A 22,285-nucleotide genomic window follows, 5' to 3' on the forward strand; every position below is an offset into this window, starting at 1 on the left:
TCTGGTCATTAAAACTTTAGGGTCAAATAGCGCAATTTCCCGACCATTGTTGGTCTTTTCACTCATTTGGAATTCTCTTTTTTATATTTCCCCTCCTACATCCATTAATTGTAAATTGTAATAATAATTAATCCATTTAATAGGAAGAAAGTAGAAAGCTCTGGGTTCATGTCAATAGTAATCTCGAGAATATCCTTGATTGCGCTCGAACTCGATAAGTTCCTTTTTCCTTCCGAAACTCCCACCTATAAATAGCATTGCGCAACATTTTGGTTGTCGTCAAACAATTCGAATACAACAATCAACTACAGTTTAATTTCCAGCCTTAAACATCATCTGATTATCATCAGTCTTGTTCCAATTCAGATAAAAAATGTCTCTGATTCCGAGCTTCTTTGGTGGCCGCAGGAGCAACGTGTTCGATCCATTCTCCCTCGACATATGGGATCCTTTTGAGGGCTTCCCTTTCTCCGGCACAGTCGCCAACGTTCCAACCTCTGCTTTCGCCAACGCTCGAATTGATTGGAAAGAGACCCCAGAAGCTCATGTCTTCAAGGTGGATCTTCCTGGAATTAAGAAAGAGGAGGTGAAGGTTGAGGTAGAAGAAGGAAGAGTTCTACAAATTAGTGGAGAGAGAAGCAGAGAGCAAGAGGAGAAGAACGACAAATGGCACCGTATGGAGAGGAGCAGCGGCAAGTTCCTTAGGAGGTTTAGGCTGCCGGAGAATACCAAGATGGAGGAGATTAAAGCAGCAATGGAGAATGGAGTGCTCACTGTGACTGTCCCAAAAATGGAGGAAAAGAAACCTGACGTGAAGGCCATTGACATCTCTGCTTAAATAACGGTGGCTGCTGATCTACCTGTAATTTCGAAAGTGTTTTCAGTGTCTTGTTTTCTGGAAGTCTGGTTTTTAGGACTCAAACAATGCGTCTGTATGATCGTATTTGTATGTTTGTGGGTCTTTTACGCATGCGCTTGTAATCGATCAATGTAGAATGTTGTGCGCCTTTTTCCGTTAACAGCTTATTTACTGTTTGCTCTATATACGTATATCTAATAGTACTGGTTGTTTCATCCGGTAATGTGTTTTCCTAAAGAGTTTATTATCATAACAATGAGCTTTAATTAAATGATGCAAAGAGGTGCTGCCTAGCTTTACCAGAGCAGAAATTTACATTGATATAGCGTAAAAATGTCACTCACATAATGTTCATATAACTGGTTAAAAGATAAGTGTTTCATTGCCCTCAAGAGCATAAGCAGTAGTACTACCAAGAGTGCCTTCCTGGAATTGCTTAAATTATTTTAAATAATAAACTAATGGAGCGACACTACTGAAAAAGGAAACAATATAAGTGTGTCTCAAACGGTACAAATGCAGCAAATCATCAACATAATTGGAAATAGAATGGACTAAAAGGTATTCAATTTTATAAAATAAAAGGTGTAACGTAAATAAATTGAACAGAAGTAGAATTCTCTTTTATTTATATAAGAAAGGAAGCAGGTGCAGCTGCGAGACTTTTCTTGAGCTGCTTGTAAGTTGTCTGTATGAGCTGCTTGCAACCTGTCTCTTTAATAAGAAGTTGCTACAAATCATTTCATTGAGTTGCTTGAAATCTGCCTGCATCAGCTGTTTGTAGATAAATTTCAATGGATTACTAAATGGATAATCTTTTTCAGGAAGATTATATATAGCGGAGTATTAAATGAACATCCACAATATAATTATTTTCATAATACTCCTCCTTGGATATTCATTAAAAGATATTGTGCCTCGTTAAAACCTTACTAGGAAAAATCCAGTGGAAAAAATTCTAGTGAAGGGAAAAGAGTACACATATTTAGTAATACGCATTTCTAGTTGCCTCATTAAAAACCTTACAAGAAAAACCCCATGGGGAAAATCTTAGTAAGGAAAAAAGAGTACAATGCATATTCACTTTCCATGTTGAAAACTTTATTTCAAATATTTGAGTCTCCCCGTTCCAATCGTGTATACCATCTTCTCAAAAGTTGAAGTTGGTAAAGATTTAGTGAACAAACCTGCCGGATTGTCACTTTAACGGATTTGGTACACATCAATGTCACCATTTTTTCTAAAGATCATGTGTGTAGAATATTAATTTTGGTAAAATGTGCTTCATTCTATCTCCTTTTATAAATCCTCTCTTCAATTGGGATATGCATGCAACATTGTCTTTATAGAAAATTGTGGATCTTTTATCATTCCAAACCACATTTTTCTCGAATGAAATGAATCACTGATCTCAACTGTACGCATTTCCTACTTGCTTCATGAATAGCTATTATCTTAGCATGATTTGAAGAAGTAGCAACAATAGATCGCTTTGTGGAGTGCCATGATATGACAGTACCTCCACATGGTAAACATATACCCAGTTTGAGATCGAGCTTTATGGGGATAAGATAAATAACCTGCATATGCATAATCAACAAGATCTGCACTATCTTTGTTGGCATAAAACAAACTCATATCAAGAGTTCCCTTTAAATATCGCAATATATGCTTAATCCCGTTCAAATATCTCTGTGTAGGAGAAGAACTATATTTTGTTAGTAAATTAACAAAAATGCTATGTCAAGCTTTGTAGCATTAGAAAGATACATTAGTGCACCAATTGCATTAGGGATAGGGTACTTCGGGACCAAGGAGTTCCTCATCCTCTTCTGGATGGCGGAACAAATTCTTATTCATTTCAAGTGATCAAACAATCATTGGTGTACTAGATGGGTGCAATTTATCCATGTAAAAGCATTTTAAGACCCTTTCTGTATAGGCAGATTGATGGATAAAGATTTTTTCTGCTAATTATTGAATTTGCAGACCAAGATAAAGTTTTGTCTTTCCAAGATATTTCATCTCAAATTCTTTCTTAAGATATTCAATTACCTTTGGAGCTCTGCTGGAGTTCCAACAAGATTTATGAAATTTGATCGAGTATATTTCTCAAGACTTTGAATTATATGCTTCAAGCATTTTAGATGCTTCAGGGATCTTCACATAAATTTGCTTAAATGAGTCATATAAGTTATGACATGCATTTAAATAGCATGACATTTTCAGGTGTCTGGAGTACAGGTTCGATCCTCACAATCTTTTTTAATATTGTGCACTATATTGTATCAAATATATCATCGACTTCATCTCGTATCGGTTCGCAAGCGACATAACTTGTTGAGATCTCATTACTTTCTTTATTTTCAGGTACCTGAACTTCTTTGGAGTTTCATGAAATATTATATCGTGGGCTCTTTTAGAGCTCATTTCCTCCTCATTATGATCATTAGCTCCTAATATTTTTCAAGGATTGTTACCTTTGGAACCGATTGGTCTACCACGCTTTATGCGTATTGTAAACTCTATCCTTCAGGGACTTTAATTTTAATAGGAGCATTTACAGCTGAAATATGATATTTAATTTTTAGATCAACAAATGCTTCTGGCATTTGACAGACTTGAATTATCTTCTGAGTGAGGATCATATTAATGATAATTCGATTCATATAGCATATTTTTTAGCTGTTTATTCCATCCCCCAAATGTTAGAAAAACTAACATATATCCCCAATCTTCTTTGGGAAACATATCTTTGTGCATTGTGGTAGAGAAATTAATCATATATCACATATCAAAAGATAGTAAAAATATTTGGTTTCTGATCCTAAACCAATTGTGAGGGGAGGACTTATCATATATTATTGGTCTGATGCATACAAGTGCTGCTATATACAATTTAGAAAATCTTAGACCAACACATGAAGATTTATTCTCATAAGAAATGGTTTAGCCATTAATAGGAGGTATTCAATGCTAAACCAGCTTGGATATAAACCAGCATTATCAAGATGATCTGTCTTGATTTCATAATCTGAAAATTATGCTCTTGATTGAGAAAAACAATTCCAAATACCAAACTGCAGGTTGACAATAGTCACACATATAACCATCTTATATATGCATTTATAAATGGTTCACATGATAGGTGAATGAGCCCATATTCACCTTTTATATATTCCAGAATTCAGGGGTCTTAGTCCCAACTTTAGCCGATATAACTAATTTATTATGAGAACAAGCAACACAAGAGAATTCTTGAATAATCTTCTTGTTCTTCAGTATATGCTTATCAGAATTCTCAAATAGCTCATTTAAAAATGACAAAGAAAAACTTCAAGTTTATCAAGGCATGCACTATCTCTTAGTAAACTTCTAGTTTACTATGACATAAACTTTTGCATTAGTAAACTTCTGGTTTACTATGATACATCATATAGTACACATTGAAGAATAATGTGGGTAACTTCTCATATACATATTATTTTACCCCCTATGATTGTGGAAACGTGAAGATTTTCAATCTTCCAATCATTTGTAGTCTCAATATGATAGCCAGTTGTATTAGTAAACTTCGAGTTTACTACAACATATATTTTGACCACAATCATATAATATAAAAGATAAATTTGCATATAAGCTCTTTGGGAGCCTTCAATTTATTTTTCACAATCAACTATTATTCAGACACTACTTGTATCATATGTCTTCTAGACAAACAGTTAGCTCTTCAGGAGCTTTTGATAAATTTTGTACTACCAAATAGTGCTCAGACACTTCTGGTATCATGAGAGAAAATCATAATCAAATTTAAATATAAAGACAATTCTAAATTTATAAATGTAAGAAATTAAGAATTTCAGTATTTTTACCACCAACTTTATGACAAATATCTCTTTCGGGGAGAAACGCCATTAACATCTAAATATTTTATATCAATGTGGTAACCACATAGTCATTACATCTTTTAGGGAAAGATACATGAGTTGTTATTTCCTTCGGGGAATCGATAACTAACCATAACATATTAATGTGGTTGTAGTAGAAAGCATTCTACAAGAATACTTTTGCCTTGGAATAATATTTAATAAAATTATCCAAGATATTTTACGTACAACGGGTACGTGCGACAATGATCTTTATGCCACAAAAATAAGATTTATATCCTTTGTTATTATACCTCTTCAGGAGGTGAGTTGTGGTATTTCTTCATTCACCCCAGGGAATGAAAATGTACTTCAAAAATAACTTTAAATAGCTTATTATTTTATTTAAGCACAGAATGACACAGTTACATAATATTTTCCTGCTTCAGGAAAAAATTTCAACTGTGTTACTTCTTCAGGAGCAAATTTAAAATACAAAATATTGAGTATATATTCCCTCTTCTGGAGGTGAATTTTAATATATTTATATCAAAAGGGCGTTCATATTTACGAGCTTTATTAATATTATCACATTCACTTTAGGGAATGGATTAATATTTATCAAAAGTTCTCATCCTTCAGGGAACGAAACATAATTATCTAAACATGCATTAATCACACCAAATCGTGTGATGACTTAGAACCTCTTTTAAGATAATGCTACTTCAGGAGCAAATCGAGGCATGCAAGTAATATAAAGAATACTTATGTAGCTTATCTTCAATTGTTACCATAGAAAACCTAAATTATCACTTCTGGTGGTCATAGGCATATACCACTTCTGGTGTTAACAAAATTTAGTTACAATGAGATATACAAAATATAACCACTTCTGGTGGTTGTATATTTCTTGCAAACTCTGCTGGAGGTTAAGTGGATCTATCAACAATATCCACTTTGTAATCCTTTATTAAGATAATTATGATGAAAATAAATATCAAAATAGGTATTGTATACGTAGCATATAATCAAGCAAGCGATGATAAAGATATTAAATCAAATATAGGCAAAATGCTCAAGTTACTTTACACAAATTTGGCCACTCCAAACGTAAGTGATATCCACATCTCTACCGGAAAGAAGAAAAGCTCACCAATTCAAGGATATAATCTGCCTTATGATGCTTGGAATGAACAAGATCTAACCACGGACATAAGAGCGTCGCCTTACATTGGAGATGGACACTGAAATAGAAATTAAATTCCAAGTAAGTGCTCAAAATGGCAGAGTCTCGTGCTGATAACGTGTTATAAAATAAAAACTGTAAAATAAATAAACTGAAGAGAAGTAGAGAGAGAGAAATTGATATATTATTTAACTTCAAACTAATGTACATAATGAATTAAAATCTCCTCTATTTATATAAGAAAGGAAGCAGCTGCTTGCAACATGCCTGTTTAATAAGAAGCTACTGCAAATCATTTCATTGAGTTGCTTGCAATCTGCCTGCATCAGCTGCTTGTAGATAAGTTTCAATGAAGTACTAAATGTATAATCTTCTTCAGGAAAATTATCTATAGCGGAGTATTAAATGAACATCCACAATATAATTATTTTCATAACATTCAAGACTTTATCTATTGTGGTTTTTAACCCAAAAAAAATCCACTAAAAATCAACACGTGGAACTCATCAATATAGAAGTATAAATATCCCTATCAATATACAAGTCATACATGGAAAAAATAAATATACGTGTTATAAACTCATTTTCATTAATGTGAGTTCTTTTCTTATGAATAGGGGTGAACATAAAATCCGAAAAACCGAATTCCGAACCGAACCGAATTAATTTGGTATTTCGGTTTCGGTTTTTTTCGGTACAAAAATTTCGGTTTTTCGGTTCGGTATACGGTTAGATTTTTGGTATTTCGGTATTTCGGCATACCGAAATACCGAAATAATTAACCAGTAAATGGTTGCGGTATTGTGTTAGTTTGTAGATTTTGAAAACTATTGAAGCCTGTTTCCCTAAGTATTTTGAGTTCTATCTACCATTTATTTGAAATGAGATGTTCTTTCCAGGTGAATGTTCATTATAAGACTTATTTATTCCTTTTCAACAGTAGTTTTTCTCACTGTTGAACTTGATCTAATTGTGGTTTCAGCCTAGAAACTTATCCAATCTCATGAAACATGAATATTATTGCCATACAGGGAAAGATGAGGCTGTTGACTTAACAAGCCATATCATTCGAAATTAGTTATTGGTTTAGCTGATATAGTTAATCTAATAAATTTGTATCAAGATATTTCACAATCACAATCTCTTATGCAGAAGCCTTATAAGTTATAACATAGATTTGGTTTAAACCGAAACCGTACCGAACCAAAATAAGAAATACCGAACCGTACCGAAATATTTTGGTACGGTATTTGGTATACACAATTGATAAACCGAATACCGAAACACCGAACCGAAATTCTTAAATACCGAATGCCCACCCCTACTTATTCTTAAATACCGAATGTCCACCCCTACTTATGAATACCAATGGAGGTTATGGTCATCACCAGAATGACATGAAAGCTGCCACGAGTAAAGAGCACATGTGAATACCACGTAAGAGCACTAGAAAGGCAGGGGCATTTTTTTAATTCCAAGTCACAATTTTATTATACTCTAATGCAAAAGGTAAAACTTGAATGAGGGTATAGCCTGACCTTTTTATATGGATTGAGATTTTGACACAGCAAATTCATACCTAATGAGTACAAAAATTAGTGAAATCATCTTCACACCACCATATCAAGTGGTAATAAAGTCGTCACACCACACGATAAATGGGCTAGAGTAAGAAACTCTCCCCCTTCTCTACAGCAACTCCCCCTCTTCCTTCAATTACACAATACTCTTTCCCCATTAAAACACTATCTTCAACATGAACCATTCTCCAACTTTTGTTAACATTAGACCAACAAATTCACCATGATCTCAATCTCAATGATGAAGCGGGCAATCCGCAAAATATTGACTTCATTCCACTATCCTCTGAGGATATATTCCCCATGAAAATTCTCTGTCATCGTTAAACTCTTCGACAAATTTGTCGGCCATGCCCTCCTTAAAACAAAAATACAAGGCTTATTGAAACCCAGAGAAGATTTTCATCTAGTAGATTTAGGCTCACAATTGTATCTCATTAAATTTCAGAATGAAGAAAATATGCAGCAGGCTCTCCATGAAGGCCCATGGTTCATCCTTGGCTACTTTCTTTCGGTATGATGGTGGGAACCAAAGTTTGTTGCTTCCATTACACAACTCATCTATTCGGCTATTTGGTTATGATTACCTGAATTACCTACGAAATATTATGATACTAAAATCCGTCGACGAGTGGGTAACAACATTGGCTAACTACTCAAGATCCATAATTGCACAATTACCACCACTAGAGGTCGATATGATCGTCTCTATATTGAAGTCCCTTTAGAAAACCCCTTAAACCCTATGTTTTTATAGGCCACCATAAACAGGCTCTCTATGAATGCCTCAATTAAGTATGCCCCTCTTGTGGCAGGTTTGGCCACAATTTTCGCTCTTGCCCGTATCATGTCACTACACCTCCAACTTCCTTGCTCATTGCCTCATCCTCCTCAAGACATGATTTCCCTCCCAAGCTTACTTCCACTATTCATTCTCCTTCTGCTCGACCGTCCAACTTTATGGAGCTTGATCCAAACATCATTGGCCCTGATGGAATATATACCACAGCGGAAGCAATAACAGAATCTTATTCACGTGTAATTTAAACAACTAGCATGTATGAAGATTTTAGGATTACCTCTTGAAGCGTAAACACAACAAATCTAGGTCGTTCTCCAGTTCCTCAGTTGAAAATACACTAGCAGATTTCCACAGTCTTCTACTGTGTTACCCAAACAATAACCAAAAAAAAAGAATTTTGGGTGGGCAAAATTCTAGTAGAAACCGCAGTCAGAATCATGTCAAAAACGTCCAGCCCTTATATCCATATATATAGCTGCGTTTTTTAGGTCAAAACCGTTTTCAAAACCTTTTAGGTTTCCTTCTCCCACTAAGGGACGGTTTCCATGTTTTCTTTCCCCCTAAGTAACAGTTTCCACTATTTTCTATTATTTAGGCACAGTAGGGACCACAAAATTTAATTAACAAGGCTTCCTATTATGATATTAATTTCGAAATTCTGAAACTAATTTCCATCATAATAAATTACGAATTATTCCACTAAAAATTCATAATTGCACTCCTTAGTTCAATTTCGAAATTCTTCCATAAAACCTTATTTAACTCCCCATGTTAAGATTCAGATACTAATCAATCAAATTAAATTACTGACTATTTAATTTATTGATTACTTCCTTTAGACTTACACTTAACTTATTTCATGTGTCGGATACAAAATCCACCGGTCGGGTTTACACATGAAAACTTATAAGCTTTCATAAAGGAGTATCATCAATCTCAAAATTGAGACATGGATTCCATCAACTAATTATTACTTCGCCAATGTATATCATTGTCATCCAATTTACCAGGCTTATTGACTCGCGAAAGAATCTCGCCTTTTAATAAATCAAAACAACAAGTGACATACACAGCTAATAATAATTATATCAGGATTAAGAGTATAAGTACATTAAATGGACTAGAGAAATTATTTTATAAAGTCAGTATAAAATACTCATCTCTACTTGATCCGTTCAATACATACAAAATGTACTAGCATAAGAAGTTGGAATTAAACCATTCCCATAATCAAGATAAATTATACTTAATCTTGTGCTACAATCATTCCGATGATTTGTCCAATTCCATCATTAGATTGTGAACATTAACTTTTATGTCTTACAAGAACCGATGATTTAATCTTCCGTGTATAAGCTAAACTCTATACACTAAATCATCTACTATGTAAGCAATGGACGCACAAACCAACACATGATCTATTTAAAATGAAACTTTATTGAATTTAAATAAGTAAATAAATAATTATTCATAAAGAATACTATAACAATACGCATGGCTTATAGTATATTCTAACAATCTCCCACTTAGACTAATAACCATGCGTCTACAATTTTGACACCCATTCCTTCTACATGCTTATCAAAAGTCTTCTGTGGTAAGCTCTTAGTAAACGGATCTGCCAAGTTGTTCTCTGACGCAATCTTGGTGACCACTACATCCCCTCTCTGCACTATATCACGAATTAAATGATATTTACGCTCAATGTGCTTTGCCCTCTTATGGCTTCGTGGATCCTTTGAATTTGCAACCGCACCACTATTATCACAGTAAAGCGTAATTGGTGCTTGAATCGAAGGAACTACACCCAACTCTCTCAGGAAGTTACCAAGCCAAACTGCCTCTTTGGCTGCCTCAGAGGCTGCCACATATTCGGCTTCCATGGTGGAATCAGCAACACAAGTTTGCTTGATACTCCTCCAACTTATGGCTCCACCTCCAAGAGTAAACACATTACCTGTGGTAGACTTTCTAGAATCTCTGTCTGATTGGAAATCCGAATCAGTATACCCAATAGGTACCAGGTCATCCGATTGGTAGATCAACGTGTAATCCCTAGTCCTTTTCAGGTACTTGATTATATGTTTAACCGTCGTCCAATGCTCTTTCCCAGGATTAGACTGAAATCTGCTAACAATGCCAACAGCAAAGCAGATATCAGGCCTAGTGCATAACATAGCATACATGAGGCTCCCCACAGCTGATGCATAAGGGACCGCCTTCATCTTTTCTATCTCTTCATCAGTCTTAGGAGACTGATCTTTAGATAGAGAAATTCCATGTCTGAAAGGAAGGAATCCTTTCTTGGAATCATGCATGCTAAACCTGGAGAGTATTGTATCAATATAAAGACCTTGGGACAAGCCTAATATCCTTTTCTTGCGATCTCGCAAGAGTTTGATCCCAAGGATATGAGCCGCTTCTCCCAAATCTTTCATATCAAAATGTGTGGACAACCACTGCTTAACTGAATTCAACATGCCCACATTATTTCCTATGAGCAGTATGTCATCTACATATAAGATCAAAAATGCCACTTTGTCCCCATCCCACTTTTTGTATACACAAGATTCGTTAAGACACTGATCAAAACCAAAAGTTTTAATCACCTTATCAAAACAAGTGTTCCATGCCCTAGATGCCTGTTTTAGTCCATAAATGGACCTTTTAAGCTTACACAATATGTGCTCTTTGCCACTTTCCATAAAACCGTCTGGTTGCATCATATAGATGCACTCATCAAGACTTCCATTAAGGAAAGCTGTCTTGACATCCATTTGCCAAATCTCATAATCATAATGAGCAGCAATGGATAAGAGAATCCTTATAGACTTAAGCATGGCTACCGGCGAGAAGGTTTCCTCATAGTCAATCCCTTCTTTCTGAGTAAACCCTTTCGCTACAAGCCTTGCTTTAAAAGTTTGTACTTTTCCGTCTACACCTCTCTTTTTCTTATAGATCCATTTGCATCCAATGGGTTTAACCCCATCAGTTGGTTCTACAAGATCCCAAACCTGATTAGAGTACATAGACTCCATCTCTGATTTCATAGCAGCAACCCACTTATCGGCATCCTTATCATGTAGTGCTTGGTCGTAATTGACAGGTTCGGAGGTAGGCTCCTCAGGGATCCTATCATATGATTCTCCCAAGAGCGTGTAACGAACTGGCTGTCTTATTTCTCTCCCACTACGACTACGCACTACATCAGTTGCAACTACATCACGTTGATTTTGTGGTTGAACCACAACATCATCAGGAACCTGAGTCTCCATGCTATCCACAGGGATATCAACGACTTCTTCCTGTTGTGCAGTCTGCTCAACATGACTCCCACTACTTTGTGGTAGTACGACTGCGGGCACTTGTTCTTGTGGTACATTAAGTCTATTGACATTTCTCCCACTACTAAAGTGCAATGGTATGTCAAAATCGACTTCCGGGGTTTGGATATGGTCGTTTTGATTTTCAGATGACTGAGTTTCCATTCCTTTGTTGAGTTCCTGTAAAACGAGTTTACTTCTAGGAATATGGTTCATCAAATAGTCCTCTTCTAGAAACTTGGCATTTGTGCTAACAATTACCTTTTTCTCTTTAGGACAATAGAATAAACCACCTTTCGTCCCTTTTGGATAACCTATAAACACGCATACATCCGTTCTTGCCTCCAATTTATCCGTTTTCCCCTTTAGCACATGTGCCGGACAACCCCAAACTCGAATATGCCGCAGACTAGGCTTGCGCCCAGTCCACAATTCTGTAGGGGTCAAGGGTACTGACTTTGAAGGAACTAAGTTCAGAACATAATTCGCCGTTTCTAAGGCATGTCCCCAAAAAGACGAAGGCAAATCGGAATAACTCATCATTGATCTAACCATTTCCATAAGAGTCATATTTCTTCTTTCAGCTACATCATTTTGTTGTGGAGTTCCAGGTGCAGATAATTGAGATGTAATTCCACATTCTGATAAATAACCAATAAAGTCTGTAGAGAGGCACTCCCCACCACGATCAGATCGTAGTGTCTTGATATGTTTATTATGTCGCTTTTCAGTCTCAGTCTTGAATTCTTTGAACTTTTCAAAACATTCAGACTTTCGACGCAACAAATAAATATATCCATATTTTGAGTAATCATCTGTGAAAGTCACAAAATACTCAAAACCACCTCTTGCTTGGATATTCATTGGACCACACAAATCAGAATGAATTAATTCTAATTTATCACTTGCCCGATTTCCTTTTGAGGGGAAATTTCGTTTTGTCATTTTCCCTTCTAAACAAGATTTACAAGTTGGTAGTGCCTCCACTTTCAATGAACTTAAAGGTCCATCCTTGACCAACCTGGAAATTCTGTTCAGATTTATATGACCCAAACGCAAGTGCCATAAATATGTTTCACTCAATTCAGAAGAACGTTTTCTCTTGCTTGGTAAATCAACATTATTCAGTTCTTTAGGTGGTAACGGTTTAGGAATAGAGTCAACAACAAAAAGACCATTAATCAATGTAGCCGAAGAGAGATAACGCTTATTATGAGTAATAACACATTTATCAACGTCATGACAATTAAAATCATAACCATCTCTCATAGCGCTAGAAACCGAAATTAAATTCCTTCTAACGGAAGGTACATATAATGTGTCTTTTAAAGCTAAAACTCTACCACTACCAAACGAAATACTAATATTTCCTAATGCTAAAGCTGAGGCTGCTGAACCGTCTGCTTGATAAACATTGATTTCTCCTTTACTTAGCCGCCGCGTTACCTGAAACCCCTGCAAATAAGTGCAGATATGATTAGTGGCTCCCGAATCTACACACCATGACATGGTAGAAACAGCCGCTAAAAATGTTTCAACGACAAGTAGATGTAAATCACCTGGTTTATTTTTCAGCTTGGCCAGATAAGTTGGACACTGCTTCTTATGATGCCCGGGCTGCTTGCAGTGATAACACTTGCCCTTAGCCTTTTTCACACCAGCAGTCGCGCCACCAACAGAGGGTTTTTGAGCCTTTTTCTTTTTCTGCCCGCCTCTCGGCTTAGAAGAAGAACCTGCCTCAAAATTCAATGCCACGGGAGGAGCTTGGGACTTGATAATAGTCTTTGCCGACTGCAGCTCATTCAACAATTTCGCAAGGGACAAATCCATTTTGTTCATGTTATAATTCAGGCGAAATTGCTGAAAACTGTCAGGCAAAGTCTGCAGGATCATTTCAACCTGCGTGTCCTTATCAATGTTAGCTCCAAGGACCTCCAGTTCATTCAGAAGACTCATCATCTTCAGAACATGGTCCCTGACCGATGAACCTTCAACCATTTTGGTATTCAGAAGGGCTTTCATGGCAGTCTGCTTAGCCGCACGATTCTGATCTCCGAACATTTCTTTGAGATTTTCCAGAATGTCATAAGCAGACTCCATCGACTGATGCTGATGTTGCAGAACATTCGACATGGATGCCAAAATGTAACACCGCGCCATCTCATCAGCCTTAATCCATTTCTGGTAAGCCTTCTGTTCATCATCTGTGGCATCATCTCCAGGTTTTTCTGGACACACCTCATCGAGCACAAATTTGTACTCTTCAGCAATTAGAACAATATCCAAATTTCGTTTCCAATCAACATAATTTGGACCCTCAAGTTTGTTTTGGGTAAGAATGGCAGTAAGGGGATTAAAAGCAGTCATTGTTAATCTGGGAGACATTAAATATTTAAATAGATCAAATCAGTTTGTATTATGAACATTAAAATTCAAAACACATTATATATATATACAATCTATGCACCTTGAACAACAAATTTCGATGGGAAAGAAGCTATTCTTGCAATATACATATATAATGACAGATTTTCACTCCATAAACTTAAACATGTCATACTCAGATGGAGAGTAAACTGTTAATTTAAGCCAAGTGAATATCAACATTCAACATATATTAGTCCCATTGAACCAACATGCATACTCAGATGGAGAGTAAATACAAATAATCAATGACTAGTATAACATAGTGATTATTCATAATATTTTTATCCGATATGGAAGAAGACCTACGTCAATGTGTAAAAACATTATATCACTGATTTTTTAAGCCCGGGGACCAAGGGAATTGATCCCCACAATTTCTGGAATTAAAAACAACTAAAAAAAAAATTTCAGAATTTTAGAAAAACAGCAAAAACACCATCTAAACGACCCCGAACGCCCAAAAAACGACTTCAGTCATGTATGAAATCCATGAGTATTGCTCACTGGGCCGTTTCGCATGGACCTGCCAAGTTTCAGGTTAATCGGAGTCCGTCAACTTTTTGACCTCCGATTTTCTACCCTAATTCAGCAGAACGTGTTTTTCCGTTTTACATGATAAAATTCAATTTTCAGATTATTCTAACTCAACATCACCAATATTAAAAAGATACATCAAGTTTCCAGAATAATCAACACAACCCATAACAGATAATCACACCAAAAAAAAAACAGCGCAGATTTTTAGAAAAACAAACTTTGCATGTAATTCAAAACTTGCATATAGAACATGATATTAATCCTTATGGTTTATCCTAATTATTTAATTAGACGTGAGTAAGCTCTGATACCAATTGATGGAATATATACCACAGCGGAAGCAATAACAGAATCTTATTCACGTGTAATCTAAACAACTAGCATGTATGGAGATTTTAGGATTACCTCTTGAAGCGTAAACACAACAAATCTAGGTCGTTCTCCAGTTCCTCAGTTGAAAACACACTAGCAGATTTCCACAGTCTTCTACTGTGTTACCCAAACAATAACAAAAAAAAGAATTTTGGGTGGGCAAAATTCTAGTAGAAACCGCAGTCAGAATCATGTCAAAAACGTCCAGCCCTTATATCCATATATATAGCTGCGTTTTTTAGGTCAAAACCGTTTTCAAAACCTGTTAGGTTTCCTTCTCCCACTAAGGGACGGTTTCCACGTTTTCTTTCCCACTAAGTAACAGTTTCCACTATTTTCTATTATTTAGGCACAGTAGGGACCACAGAATTTAATTAACAAGGCTTCCTATTATGATATTAATTTCGAAATTCTGAAACTAATTTCCATCATAATAAATTACGAATTATTCCACTAAAAATTCGTAATTGCACTCCTTAGTTCAATTTCGAAATTCTTCCATAAAACCTTATTTAACTCCCCATGTTAAGATTCAGATACTAATCAATCAAATTAAATTACTGACTATTTAATTTATTGATTACTTCCTTTAGACTTACACTTAACTTATTTCATGTGTCGGATACAAAATCCACCGGCCGGGTTTACACATGAAAACTTATAAGCTTTCATAAAGGAGTATCATCAATCTCAAAATTGAGACATGGATTCCATCAACTAATTATTACTTCGCCAATGTATATCATTGTCATCCAATTTACCAGGCTTATTGACTCGCGAAAGAATCTCGCCTTTTAATAAATCAAAACAACAAGTGACATACATAGCTAATAATAATTATATCAGGATTAAGAGTATAAGTACATTAAATGGACTAGAGAAATTATTTTATAAAGTCAGTATAAAATACTCATCTCTACTTGATCCGTTCAATACATACAAAATGTACTAGCACAAGAAGTTGGAATTAAACCATTCTCATAATCAAGATAAATTATACTTAATCTTGTGCTACAATCATTCCGATGATTTGTCCAATTCCATCATTAGATTGTGAACATTAACTTTTATGTCTTACAAGAACCGATGATTTAATCTTCCGTGTATAAGCTAAACTCTATACACTAAATCATCTACTATGTAAGCAATGGACGCACAAACCAACACATGATCTATTTAAAATGAAACTTTATTGAATTTAAACAAGTAAATAAATAATTGTTCATAAAGAATACTATAACAATACGCATGACTTATAGTATATTCTAACAGTAATTGTAAGTATGACGTTACCTTCAGAGGCATCTCCTCCCTCTGGAATATCCGTTACAATCCTGCAAGAATAATATTGAGTCAACACAGCCCGTTGATATTACTCTGCTAGGTCCTTCCTCCCTAACACCGCCCGACCGCTCTTTCCCCTACTTAGAATCAAACATAACTGATACTTCCTTTTGGAAAATTGAAAGATTTTTTCACCCCTCAACATATACCGCCTACCATCTGTGAATTACCACAAATTATGTCTCCTATTACTTTTCCTAATTACACAAATCCTCCTACTTCTCCTCCACGCCGGATTTCTAATTCCCAGGCTTATGAGAGTATTTCGTAAGAAGAGCAGATGCTCCAAGAGAGTTTGGCGCGGTAATCATACGCCATGCCGTGATGGACAAAAATGCATTACTTTTAGAAATTATTTTCTAGATGCCAAGTCCTCTCACACTTTTGGGTGTAGCCACGGTTTCCCATTTGACCAAATGTAATTTTCTCCTTTGGGTCATGGTACCCCAAAGAAAATTGCATTGATATTTTTCTGGTTTTTAGTGATGGAATGAGGTATAGAAATATATTGCATGATATGGTTGGGCAAACTATTGTGGGTTAGATGAAATAAGGGTAGTCCCACCCGTTAAGTTACAAGAGGTTTTTCAGCCTACTAGACTTAAAATTATCAAGTAGGAATTGAAAGTCTCTTCGGAATGGTCATGAAGTGAAAATAGAAAAACTTATATATTTACTAAAGTTACATCGCTCTGACATACTAAAGTATTGCAAAATGAACTCTTTCATATGTTGAGAACAACTGTTGGAGATGAAAATTTTTAATTTTGAAAAATTAATTTTTTGGACCGAATCATTATTATAAGAATTAAGATTGTCGATATTTGTGTGGCAACATTTTACAGTTTCCTTAGACGTAAGAATGATATCATTAGCAAAGAAAAGATGTGAAAAAGAGGGTCCCTAACGAGTAATGATATAGGAGCCCAACCCATGTAACCAACAACCATATTAATACACCGATTGAGCATTTCCATACACAAGATAAAAAGGTAGGGCGAAAGTGGATCGCCTTGACGTATAACACTTGATGGACTGAAGAAGGAGGTATATGTAACATTGATTAGGATAGAAATATTGCTAGTAGTGACGCAAGACATGTGTAACGATCCGACCTGTCGTTTTGAGCTCTAGCATGTTTTTCGGCAGTTTGAGACTTTGAGTAGCTTCACTATATGTATTTTTACTTGCGTGTGTTGTCCGTTTTGATTTGGAAGGATAATTTCAATTTGGAAGCTTTAAGTTGGAAGAATTGATTAAGTTTTGACTTTTGAATAAACGACCTCGGAACTGGGATTTGAAGGTTCCTATAGGTTCTTAAGGTGATTTCCTATTTGGGCGTATGCTCGGGTTGAATATCGGATGGTCTGGGAGTGTTTCAACGCTTATTGTCGGAAGTTTGCATTATGAAGGTTTGGAAACTTGCTAAGTTTGACTTAGAGTGAACTTTGGTATTATAAAACTTTGGGCGGTGTTTCGGAACCTTGGATAGGTTCATTTTATTGGTAGAAACTTGTGCGTAAAGTTTGGTTGTGATCCGGAATGCCTGTGTGTGATTCGAACGCGTTCGACGAAGTTTGAAGGTTTGAAAGTTAAAAGAAGAATTTTAATTGTCGATCCATGGTTGATGTTATTCGTGGCGTTTCGAACCTTTGAATAAGTTTGGATAAGTTATGGGGACTTGTTGCATGATCGGACGGGGTCCCGGGGGCCCCGGGTGTGTTTCGGGGTGGTTTTGAACCAATCCCCTTTGATTTGAAGTTGTTGGTTTCTGGTGTTTGTGGGGTGCGTCACGATCGCGAAGTACTCTTTGCGATCGCAGTTAGGGGTTAGCGATTGCGGGGCTTGATTAGTTTGTTCCTCGCATTTGCGTGGTGAGGGTCGCGAACGCGATGTGTTAGTAGGGCCAACATGGTTTGGAAGTTTGCTCACCGTGATCGCGTGACTTGGTTCGCGATCGCGAAAGCTATTTTCTGACGCTGAAGGTTTTTGACTTCACGTTTGCGAAGCTAGGCTTCGCCAGGCTAAGCCTCGCGATCACGTGTAGGTCCTTTCATTCTCGTAGAGTGATTTCTGGGCGAAGATGATTTGGACTTCGCGGTCGCGAGGGTATTTCCACGATCGAGAAGAAGGGTGACTAGGCAGTGTATAAGATTTGAAATTAGGACTTGGCTAATTTTTATCTCATTTCTCTCGTTGCAGCCGATTTTGGGGCGATTTGGAAGGGGCTTTCTCATCATCCATCACAAGGTAAGTGATTTCTATTCGTTGTGAGTTAAATACATGGATTATATATAGATTTTTACATAAAAATCGGTAGAAATTGTGGGATTTTGGATGAAAATCTAGAAATATATTTTAAAGTTTTGACCGCAAAATTGGATATGAAATTAGAAATAAATTATATATGAGTTCGTGGTATTATGGGTAGTATTTATCTTCGAGAATTTTTGAAATCCGTGTGCGTGGGCCCGAGGATTAATTTTGTTGACTTTTCGTGAGGAGTTGGGAATTGTTTCCAGTCGTTAAATTACGAGTTTTGGAGCATATTTTGATTGGTTTGCACATTTTTAACTAGTTTCGGATCGTTTGGCATTGGTTTGAGTTGCTAGAGAGGCATTGAAGCCGGTTATCGAAACTCAAAGCGAGGTAAGTCTCATGTCTAACCTTGTGTGGAGGAATTTACCTCGTATGTTCTATATTTGCTATGTACTACGTATTATGGGAGCTGCGCACGTATGAGGTGACGAGTGTCCGTGCGTATGCTAGAGTTCCTGAATATGTCCGAGTAGACCTAGACTCACGCCATGCTTTAATTGTACTATTGGATTTTTTCTTGCATGTTTTATTCCTTAATTACATTTTGGCATGAGACTAGACTTGCGTAAATATCAGACTTGCTATTTTAGATACTTGACGTGCTATTTGATTTGTTTTGGACATTATACTTCCCTTTTACGGATTTTTCTGCGTTATGCGTATTCGCTCAAAAGTTTTCTTGAATTTTATAACTCATACATATATTCGTGAGTGGGGCCAGTGAACCGTCAAAGTTTCATATTTTAATGGGACCGGGTTGAACGCCTCAACAATACTCTTATGGGATCGGGTCATTCGGCTCAGTAGTATCATGTAACACACTCTTATGGGATCAGACCGTTCGCCTCGGCAGTATCATGTAACACACTCTTATGCGATTGGGATGTTTGCCTCGAAGAGCCTATATTCTAATGAGATCAGACTGTTTGCCTCGAGAGTACATATTCTTACGGGATTGGGCGTTCGCCTCGGCATAGTGCATTATTCTTATGGGATCGACCCGTACGCCACGACGTGATATCATACCTTCACTCTTATGAGATCGGGCCATTCGCCTCGACAGGATCGTGCGTAATATTCGATAACGAGTTAGCGTATCTATGATTTTATCTGACTTGAGACGTGATATTTTAGTGGTTACTAACTAGACATACACTTCATTCGCAATAGTATTCGGTACTCGAGGATTTTGTGTTTACTCATCTGTTGAGGATTGTTTTATGTACATATATCTGTCTTTAGTGTTTTACTTGCCATGCCCGTACTTGTCTATTTTTATTGTACTTGATTTAATGGACCACTAGTAAGTGTCAATGTCGACCCCTTATTACTCCTTCTTCGAGGTTAGTCAAGACACCTTCTGAGTAAGCATTAATTTACATACTCATACTATACTTCTGCACTAATTGTGTAGGTACTGAGACATGTACATTTGGTGATCATCTTGGCGCATAGGCGTAGCTGCTGAGGAAATTTTGTAGTGAGCTGCACTCTATATTACAATCCGTAGCATACAAAGTCTCTATCTTATCCATTTTCTGTATTCTATCTACTTTCTATTATATATAGTTATTGTAGTAGTATTGCATATTCTAGTAGATGCTTATGCACTTGTGACACCGAATTTTGGGGGTTTTTAGTGGATGTTCTTAGTTGTACGTAATATTATTATCACTTTATTTTATGTATTATTCATACTCGCTATTTTGGTAAAGAAGAACGCATATTTTCATGAGTTCTAGATTTAACTCTATTTATTTAATGAAATTTCTCATTTTACGTTAAAATGGATAATTAATTTGGAGGTTCATGCGTTGGATTGCCTAACAACATCGTTGGGCACGATCATTGGTTATTATGGAATTTGGGTCATGACAACATGAATAATATGATGATGGATGGCAGAGAATTAAAGAAGAAGGGTAGTGTGAATGCAAGACCATTCTAGCCGATCAAAAGCCTTTTTCAAGTCAAATTTTAAGATCATATGAGTGACGAGCGCAAAACACAACCAGAAAATTAATACTCGCTAGCCAAAGATAGTATAGCTGATTATCTTCTTCATAGGGATTAAATTTAAATAATGTTCGAATGTTATTTAGTTAATTGTTATCCATGCAGATTGACATTTTGATTGGAATGATTATCAACTATGAGTAAGTACTAAAATTAAAGCAATTATCAATTGATCACGAAAGACAAGACTTGAATACATAAAAATATCAATAGTAGAAGTAAGGGTAATTGACTAGACAGGTGCAAGATAACTAACTCCGGATCCAATTTTGAGTTAGTTCACTTCTAAAATACTATTGATTCTCACGAATTCACCAGATAATTAGATTATACTTGAAGTTAAGGTTCCTCTTTCAATTAAACTTTAAATTTCGAAAATTAATCCAATTGAAGCATTTGTGAATAACTATTATGGATATAATGATGGCTTTAGTCCAAAAGGTAACTTCTCACGAATATTTTTCTATTTTTTAGTTCAATTAATAATTCAAGAGGCTCTTTCAATTACCTAGATGAATCACAAATTTAAACTAGAGCATAGGATGAAAAGAAATTCAATATAAGACTACTCTTTTAATTAAGGAAGATAATGAATAACTTCACAATATAGTTCAAAACTTCATCTACTAAATCAAGAAATTATCAAGAATCGAATCTCTAATCAAATCATGAATACACTATACATGTGAAAACCCTAAGGAAAAACTCTCCATAACAGTAGGAGAAATCATTACAGATACAATTAAGTAAGAAAATATGAATTCAATCCAAACTCGTGTATTGACTTGATGGAAGAATGAGCCTTAGAGTCTTCAATGCTTTTTCAATCTTCCGTAGGTCAAAAGTCCCCTCAAAATCATATTTTTGGTGTATTTATACCATGTAGAAGCGGATATAGACGGAACTATCCTTTCCAAGCTGAAGTGGAAAAAATTGTCAGCAAAAATGTACAGGCACAATGTGCCAGGCGCCGCACCAGTGAGGATGTTTAGAGAGGTGGAATTCTACCGGAGATCTACACAGGCACTGCTGCTCCGCGCATCGCTATGCCCCGTACAACACAATAGTGCAATTTTCTCAGAGTGGAATTGTTTCTTACTTTTTTTATATCCAGACTTAGTCGTTGACCCCGGAACGCAATCTTGATTTATTTCCTTGGACTTTTACTCAGATTTTAAAGCTCTAAATTATCCATTTTAGCTCCAAAATATCTTTTTAACTTAGAATCACCTCCTAAAAGGAGTAATACATGTAATAAGTGCAAATTATCATCAATTTTGCTCAAACACGAATAAAGTGCAGTAATTAGAGTGCAAAATGCGGCTAAAATATGGGTTCCTAGCCTACAATCAATACCGCACACTTAAGCCATTGCTTGTCCTCGAGCAATCAAACTACACTTCACATATAGATGACTTTTTCATCAAACAACTTTCTTAACTTATCATGCCAAGAATATTTAAAGTAGACTATGCACCATACCATAACCACTCAGCCTCAAGACTCATCTCACAAGCACCATGTATTTTTCAAAATCTTCTCACATACTCTAACATAGAGGCCATAGACATTACTTTTCCTTCTCAAATCATGTTCCCTCACACCAAAAATAGGGAATAGTTCCACACACAATAGAATTCAAGAATAATTAGGA

The 22,285-nt window shown here is 36.0% G+C and overlaps 1 protein-coding gene across 1 annotated transcript; it reads left to right on the plus strand.

Moving 5' to 3' along the window:
* The first annotated feature begins 261 nt into the window (after window positions 1-261).
* LOC107772900 (17.8 kDa class I heat shock protein) lies at window positions 262-1,082 on the plus strand. The gene has a single exon (XM_016592357.2). The coding sequence runs from the start codon at window positions 374-376 to the stop codon at window positions 836-838; it is 465 nt and encodes a 154-aa protein (XP_016447843.1). The 5' UTR covers window positions 262-373; the 3' UTR covers window positions 839-1,082.
* The last annotated feature ends 21,203 nt before the right edge of the window (window positions 1,083-22,285 follow it).

Source organism: Nicotiana tabacum, chromosome 18 (genome assembly GCF_000715075.1).
Source record: "Nicotiana tabacum cultivar K326 chromosome 18, ASM71507v2, whole genome shotgun sequence".
Taxonomy (NCBI): Eukaryota; Viridiplantae; Streptophyta; class Magnoliopsida; order Solanales; family Solanaceae; genus Nicotiana; species Nicotiana tabacum.